At 40.1% G+C, this 8,895-nt stretch overlaps 1 protein-coding gene across 1 annotated transcript; it reads left to right on the top strand.

Moving 5' to 3' along the window:
- The first annotated feature begins 181 nt into the window (after positions 1–181).
- On the top strand, positions 182–6,024 carry arv1 (ARV1 fatty acid homeostasis modulator). Its single transcript, XM_023429981.2, has 5 exons — positions 182–322; positions 761–880; positions 1,129–1,282; positions 1,487–1,711; positions 3,261–6,024. The coding sequence occupies exons 1-5, from the start codon at positions 227–229 to the stop codon at positions 3,386–3,388; spliced, it is 723 nt and encodes a 240-aa protein (XP_023285749.1). The 5' UTR covers positions 182–226; the 3' UTR covers positions 3,389–6,024.
- Positions 6,025–8,895: the final 2,871 nt, after the last annotated feature.

The raw sequence follows: 8,895 nt of genomic DNA, 5'->3' as shown, positions 1-8,895 counted from the left end.
AGTATGACATGCAGTATAATAAAGTTCCACTATGAAAAATAAATTGCATAGTAAAAGTGAATATTTCCTAAATGTCAATCACAGAACATACAAGCTCTTTTCAATCCTTCAGTTGTTTACAAATATACTTTTATTTTGAAGGGCTGAACTGTATGTAGCCGCCTGCTTCCGGTAAGAGCGTCTCACATGCTAGCAGCTTTTCGTAGCCGTTTAAGCTGAGGAAAGAATGGGCAAAAGTGTCTTTAGGTGTGTTGAATGTAACGAAAAAGCAACGGAGCTGCACCGGGATTACAGTAACGGGATCCTGAAGATAACTATATGTGTGGGTTAATTATTAACATCTTAAACTTGGTTTGGTTGGTGTTTAACGTTACTGTTTATGATGAGGATGCTAGCTAACGAGATTTGCCTCGAAGATGTAACTAACTTGCCTATATCTCTTATTGCTCATTCTTTAATCTAAATTATTTTTGTAGCCATACATGAAGGTCAATGTTTACTTGCGTTTTATATTTGGTTACGTTGTCAGTGTGCAGCGATACGGCTGACAGGTGCACCTGCGCCTGTAGCTTCAGGACTGGTTGTATGGGTTGAATGTGGCGTCAGAGTTGAACTAACTGAACTCAGAGTATATTACAAACAAACGCTTTTCTATGAATTATATGTACCACCCCTTAAAATAAGTGTCATACCCAAGCAACAACATAAAAACAACAGATAGGTAAAAGGGTGGCCGTTGCCTGTGTGTCTGTTTCTCCAGGAGTCCTGCCAAAAGCCAGTGGACAAGTACATAGAATATGACCCTGTCATCATCTTGATTGATGCCATTTTGTGCAAGACACAGGCTTTCAGACACATTTTGTTCAACACAAGCTTGAATGTAAGTAACCCCAACTACTTTACCTTGTGGTAACGTAGGTAATACAACTTTATGTGGATGTATGCATGTTCGGATGACAAAACATCTACCAAATATATAGTATAGTGTATTAGTATAATGTCTTATTCTATCAGTTTAGTTATCATGTCCAGCTCACTGGGCTCATATCCAGCTTTTTGTCATCCATGTGCTGTCATGAGTGTCTGTCTTCAGGTAGTGTTTGTGCATCTTCTCCTCCACCTCTCTAGATCCACTGGAAGTTGTGTGTGTTCTGCCTGCTGTGTGAGGCTTACCTGAGGTGGTCTCTGCTCCATGGCTCTGAGCAGAGCAGTGACCCTGCTGACATCATCAGGTACACCAAGGAATGGGAGTTTTACGGCATGTTTGGATTGGCCGCCCTCGGTAAGATGCTTTCATGGTACAACCAGAGCTCAATCATATATCTGTTAAATAGATACTGTTTGTATCAGTGTGGAATTACAACCATAGTGTATGTAAGCTCAGATCTCCAGAGACATTAGTCAACCAGGATCACATGAATGGTTATGTCTATGCTATTTGATATGGTTTCTGAGTCCCTGAGATGTCTTTATGTTCACCCCGTAGAGCTGTCAGCGTTCTGCGGCAGTGTGCTGTGGTTCCTTTGGGTGGTGGTGGGTCTCCTGCAGGGTGGGAACCTAGATCTCAGCCTGCTCATCAGAGCCCTGCTGCTGTCCTGCTACGGGAAGGTCCTCCTCATCCCTGCTGTCATCTGGGAACATGACTACTCCCCCCTCTGTCTGGGCCTCATCAAACTGTTTGTGCTCACTTCTAACTCACAGGCTATCAGAGGTAAGATAACACAGCGTCCTACTAACCTCCAGTGGTGTTAGCCACTGAGTTAGTTTTGGTTTTATTTGTTCAAGGTTTGAGATTTCTGCCTTTACCCCAATACAGTGCAGGTGAATGGAACTCAGTTTGACAACTCTGTTAGACTCTCAGTGAACAGGTTTCTTTGAAACTAGTTTCTACTGAAAAAAGAAACAGCCTCAAACTCAATTATTTGTGTCTGTGGCTCTAGAGATGACAACCAGTCCACCACTTTGGTCCAGACTGAAATATGTCGACAACTGCTAGTTGGATTGCCATGAAATTTTACACATTTATGGGTCCCACAGGATGAATTGCAAAAACGCTGATCCCTCTAGTGCCATCATCAGGTCAGAATGTTGTATGTGATACTTTTGTTAATGAGCAAATACCTGCAAAATTGATACAAGTAATAATTCTGGATAAAGACTAGATGCGTTGTACCAATATTCAGTATATTAAACATACTGTATATTAATGCTTTTGCAAAAATGTTTATCTTATTGTTATGTAGACACGTTTGAAACAGCTTCCGACCTTTATAGAACAATTAAACTCTCTAATGAAGAACAGGAACATGAGATTTTCAGAAGTGTAGCAAAGTAGATTTTACATGCTGCTGATTATAATCCTCCCACACCAAATTGTAATGATTTATAATAATAATAATAATAATAATAATAATTACACACATCACTGTTATTGTGTTTACGTTATAGTGTTAATGTCGTCTTAGAATCAAGACAGTTTCACAACCACCCAACGATGACAGAGAAAAGAACAGAAGAAACTAGGCGTGACTTTTTCATTCGATGAGTTTCTTTGTCCCGAAGCAGAACAGCTTGTACTTCGTGAGACGTCAGGGATGTGCTGCTACTTCATTCTTCAGGCAACATTTAAAAACACCAGCAGGTGGCAACTAACTCTCCCTTTGTTTGAAAATCCCCCTGCTCCTGTGCTCCTGTGCTCCTAACTACAGAGCGACCCAGACATTCAAGATAAATGTGTTACATAACAGAAAAGTTTGCGTCCATGTTTCTAGTGTTGTCCAATTGTTTCTTCAGCAGCAGCAGCTCTGGAAACATAAATCTGCTCGTTGTATTTGGCAGTTAGCCTGTGCACAACAAAACAATGAGATATTGTTGAGTGATTTAAGGTCGGCTCCTCTGATGAGCTGTTTCTCTACGACATATTAATAAAGAGAAAGTTTCAGTATAACTGATGCCAAGTGCAATGATGTAGCAAATTCAGCCATTCACTGCTGTCCTCTAAAGTTTATATAAAAACTGTCTTTTTTAATATCATATTGACTTTATGTCTTGTTGCACTTACGTTCCAGTTGGCAGGAAGCTGCTTGCTGGTGTTTGAGTTGTAGGTCAATAAAAGTTTTCACAAGCTGTGTTCACACTTTTTTTTTGTTTCCTCAATGTATGATCTAGGTTTTCTTTTTTAAAGTACTGTAACTATGCAAACAAAAACTGTCGACGGAAAACGTGTTTGTTTATGATTTTCTTATTATTTTGTCTTCCAGTGATCCTGAACAGCAGCAGACGTCTGTCACTGATGGCTGTGTGTTTAGGTCTGCTGTCAGAGACCTGTGTGGCTCAGGCCTGGAAAAATCTGCCATGGAGCATCCAGGACATGTTGACATTTGAATGAATGTCTGCTGTCAGACTGACATTAAAGTCACTTCTCTCAGGGATGAACAACTGATCGTGGATGCCAGCCTGTGCCAGAGTGAGGCAGTTTTTTAATGATCCATCTGCACACGGGGCTGGAGAAGAAGTATGTATTCTTCAAGTTTTCTTCTTTTGTTGTTTTGTTTCTGTTTATTTCCAAACAACTGGAGACATGAGAAGCTTCCTGTGTGGCAGAAACCGCCAAAGCAAATGCCTTAATGAACTGGCTACAGGCTGACGAAATGTTACGCTGCTCAGTCGGAGAAAGAGACCGGCTTAAAAGAGATTTATTTCTCAGAGAATGTTGATGGCTTTTTGTCAAGTTGAAAAAGAAGGAGAGACACTGAAGAAAGACAAAAACAGTCTACAGAACAAGCAGTCTACCTACTGAAGAGGTGGGAATGCTCTAATCTTGTTTTTCATTTTGGTTTAAAAGTGGACAATGAGCTCCAAGTCAAGATTCCAGTGAGATTTTGATTTAATTTGATTACTTTATTCAGAAAAGCCCAGGAGAAGAACTACAACGTGGGAATATCTCATGATCTAAATTGCTGTTTTACACGCTCTAATTCCAGGGCTGCTCTCCAGGAATGACACAAACACAGACCCTGAGGCTGTGAATTGACAAAAACTATTTCTCTGTTTGGACAGGACCCAGACAGCACTCCTCACATTCTTTAGTTCATTGGTGAAGTGTTTACTTTTGCTCACTCACACAAAAACACACATACATCAGATAAACGTTAACACACAAGCGAAGTAAGGCAGACATTATTGACTTCTTCTTCTTATTTACTGCTGTAATCTGGCCCATGGGCCACAACAAAAACAGGAATGGACACACAAATGCCAGCAAATTAAGATTAAGCAAAAGGTGTCTCAGCCAAGGAAGAGAGAGAGAGAGAGAGAGAGAGAGAGAGATAGAGAGACATGGTGAATGCTGGGACTTTTACATCTTAAAGGAGCACTGGGCCCATGTGCTCCACATCAGGTTGGCCCATGCAAACACAAAGCTCAGTTGAAGGCCCAAGGTGACATCTTCAATATACACATCTTGTCTGACCAACGGCCTTTTTACCGCATTTACAATTATATGTAACAAACAAAATCAGCAAATGGATGGTCATATTTGTGGAGTTGGAACCTGTAAATGTTATCAATATTCGTTTGATAATTGACTTAAATGATTAGATTAACAATTATCAAATTGAACAGTGTTCAGGACAAGCCGGTTAAGAATTGCCAAAATTATTGTATGTTTTTTTTTCCTGTATCCAAGCGAAGGTGAAGCCAGAACATTTAGACCATCTCACGGCACTAAAACTCATCATTGACACCTGAACCGATAATTCTTTGAGGTTTCTTATTTACAAGTGAAGGCAGAGGGAGGCATTTATCACACCAGACATCTGATCTACAAAAATCACTGTGAGACAGCACCTGGAATGTGGCTTATGTGTCTGTAACCAGCACGATGTTCAACCAGTAAAACAAACGTCCGAAACAGATCAACCATCTGTGGAATGATGGGAATTTTTTTTTTAACCGCGCTTACCTCCAGTGTTAGGGGACAGCTGAACCTGCCCCGGCCCCCCGGGAAGGTCTCAGCTGGGCACGTGACGAGAGGGGAGGCAGGATTCTTTCTGAACGACGCCATCTGACAAGAGGACGCACCCTGAGAGATGTAGTGATGTTCTCTCACACACCGTCAGAGATACACTTTGTGGACAGGCGGGGTTTTCAGGGCTGTAGTTCGTCAACATAGTGACTTCTCGGCATAATAACCATAAATGATGTGGTCTTTCGCTCGTTTGATTTTTGATTGTATTTATTTACACACATAAAACATTACAAATACATTGTATAAAAAAATGTTATAAAGGAGAGAATGTGCAGGTGAGGTAAGAAACCCATCGAGGGCTTATGTTAACCAGCTCTGCGTAAAAACAAAAATGACATTATACAAAATGAGAAAGGAGGAAAGAGAAAATAAAAAACAGCATAAACAACACAATATATACAGTGGAGAGGATACAGATAATGAAATGAATCTATAAACCAGAGACACGTAGAAAGGGTTTATTTCTGAAAGTAGTCTCGTCCTTCATTTCCCTTCTTCGGTGTCTTTTATTTTATTGATGCTATAAAAAAAATAAATTTTTTCCTCTGCATCTCACTCCTTCCACCATCTGCCATCAGCATAAAGTCTGGGTGCTATATATCTTGTTGGGGTGTCATCTCCTAAAGCAGGAAACTGTCCTTGAAATACAAAAAAAATAAAAAATCCAGTTAAAAGCTGCCAGTCTTCTGGATGTCTCAAAAATAATATATAAATGTTATAATAAACACATTTTAACAAAGAATGAAGTTTCACATCACAGAGTACACCCTGAGTATTTAGTGATTAAGAAGATGTAATGTTGAAATAGCTGTGGCTTTCTGTCACAGACCAGCCCTCATCGTTTGGGAGGGACATATGCTTCTCTGATGAATTATGTAGAACAAACTTGCAGAGCGAGTTGCCACAAGCAGCAGGGAAACACACTGTAAACAAATGTTTTACCATGTGCAGTCTGATCTATTAAACAAAGGAATAAAAAGAGAAAAGAAAATGTTTATACTTTATTTGCTCCGTTTTGTATGTGACTATTTGATTTTGTGCATGTATATATATATATATATATATATGTATGTGTGTGTGTGTGCTGCTTCTGCACATGGCTGCATGTTATTACAGGTCTGTGAATAGCTGAGGAGACAGCACATGAATGTGGAATGCTTGTTAGGTGTCCTCACCCTGGGTGGATCTGTTCTCCAGTCTCGGTGGAAAGTTTTCGCTGCAAAAATGCCACGATAACAAAACCACCATCTCATTCTGACAGAGATAAACAGGTATTTTCATCGATCCACAGCAGATCGCTGCTGGAGATGCAGAAAAAAAAAGTGATCTACCTTACCACCTTTGACCTCTTGAAATGATGCACAAGAGTGGAAATAAACACAGGAATCAACGTTGATGTTTTGTCGGTGTAACTTGTTCCCAATGTGTTTGATTCTTCGGGACAAAATTCTTGTGAACAAACTCCTGAGAGAGATTCTAAATGTGGAGTCTGGAAAGTGTTGGTCAATTACTGTGGCATGCAGCGGTTTAATCTGAGTCTGACTAATCAGATTACTGTAACAGCAGTCACCTCACAGCCAGTTACCAGGCCTGGATCAGTGTGCAAGCCAAGGACCAGAGCTGGAGGATAAGACCAACCTGATGCCAATTTGTCCTCCCTGTACAGCAGGCTGCTATAAAACTATTTGCCTTTGCTGCAAGTGCGTCTGATTTTATTCATCAGTTCAGACTGGAGGTCACAGCTGATGTCATTTTTCCATCATTTTTTTTCCTGAATAAAAACAAAAGCGACCAATAATCACTTTGTCGATCAGGGACTCAGTTTAAAACCAATAATCGAAGTAGATTCTAAAGAGGAGGCCATCTTTGGGAATGACAATGCCTGACACTGCCGTCACTTAAAACAGCCACACCCAGAAACACTGTGTTACTTGTCATTAAGAGCAGCTACATTCATCAGCAGCTAGGTATAAAGAACAGGCTGAGCCGGGGGCAGTGGAGCAGTGATATCAGCTGCACTGAGGACATGTAAATATTCAATCACCAGCAACAGGTCGACACAGAACCTGAAGCACAAGCAGCTGTATGTTGTGACCGGTCATGACCCGGAATAAAAAGATCAACACAAAGGACACAGAGGGGCACAGTAAAAACGCGAGATTTACACAGAAAAAGTGACATCACACAACACAAAATATTAGACGTTGACATTTTCAGTCTGAAAAGCATCCTCCAGTGTTGTACGGTAGAAGAAGAAGCAGCACAGTTTTCATTCATTACTATGGCAGACAAGCCTTCTTCTGCTGGTCCTGACAGCCCAGCTCGGATGTGGCAGCCCGTCCCCTGTGGAGAGAGTGATGCGCACCTTGGATTTGCTCGCTCAGTCAAGATTATGTTAATCTGCTCTAATCTCCCAACAGACGCTCAGACAGGCAGCACGAGACCAGAGCACAGAGCAGAGAGGGAAAACATGGGCTTCAAATCGTGCACACTGTCTATACGTGTCTATACAGTGGGCCTCTATACAAAGAAAATATTTTTTTTATATTTAATCCTACTTGTTTTCTGATATAAGGCTGATTCTGCCCTTTAATTTGAAGTTGGATCCGCTGTAGTCCAGCTACAGTGCACTTTCACTGATTTGCTTTTCAGTTCTAGTTGGGAAGCTGTTACAACCTGATAAAAAAAACAGTGAATACTTGCCATTTTTATACATTGGGAAAAATGCAGAAAACACGAACATGAAACGTTAGTTGCATGACCCATTTCCTCAGTCTCTCAGGGAGGTTTGTGAGAATTCAAATAGAGTCTCTGAGTATAAACAGCGTTATCATCATCAGTAATTCATTCATCTGAAGCTTGCAGCGTGAGGAGCTGCTTACATCAAAGCCATCACATCCTGCTGCAGAAATGATCAAATAAGCAAGCGGAGCCGCACCAGCATGGCAGCGGCTCCAGGACCAAAATGCAGATTGGTGCATTTAAATGCAGGTCAGAGAGAGATGCATTCAGGGGAAAAAAAAGACAGAAGTAGGGCAGCAGAAAGAGGAGGAGGAAGAGGAAGAAGAAGGCTGCTGTTTGGTCTGAGAGAGCTGTTAATGAGGCTGTTTTGTTTTTTTTCTTCTTCAATCAGTTCACCATTAAAGAAAAATCTCAACATTTTGACTGATTGCCATGAAATTTAATTCAGAGAATCTCCAAAGGGGATGAACCCTACTGACTTTGGTGATCTGACTTTTTAAATTTATATATAATATAAATGTAATGATCCCCTGATGTTTCAACTTGTGTCATCATCAGGTCAAATTTAAATTTTGGCAATAATATTCTTACTTTAAAACTCTCAAAAGAAATCCTGACGGATGTATTTTTTAAATGTAAGGTTCCTGGTCCAGGGGCCAGTTGCACAAAACACCTTTAGTTAAGATTTTCCTTAAAGTCTGAGTTATGGTTTCCTTAAAATGTTCACTTAAATATTTAAGGTGCTCTCCGTATCTTAGTCTTATACTTAATGAATCAGTCAAACTCAGTTAAATCCTTGCACAAAAGACATTATTGACCAAACTAAGGGAAAAAAAACTTAAGATACCTCTGACTCTATCTTAACTGCTGCTGAATTTAGATTAGATTAGATTAGATTAACTTTATTTATCACACAACTGGGAAATTCATTTACCACAGCAGAAAAGTAAACATCTATAGAATAAAACATCTATGGAAATATACAACAAAAACATACCAAATATACACTAATAAATAATATTTTATGGTGATAAGTCAAGAAAATGAACACATGCCAAGAACAGTGGGAGAACCCAATGGTCACCCGTAACAATGAGGAATTGATTCTCCTGTAATGTTTTTTT

The sequence above is a fragment of the Seriola lalandi genome, unplaced genomic scaffold, assembly GCF_002814215.2.
Source record: "Seriola lalandi dorsalis isolate HSWRI2012SDOR001 ecotype SW California unplaced genomic scaffold, Sedor1 jcf7180002054901, whole genome shotgun sequence".
Classification (NCBI taxonomy): domain Eukaryota; kingdom Metazoa; phylum Chordata; class Actinopteri; order Carangiformes; family Carangidae; genus Seriola; species Seriola lalandi.
The sequence above is the reverse complement of the archived record's forward strand: the minus strand, read 5'-3'. Positions and strand labels throughout refer to the sequence as shown.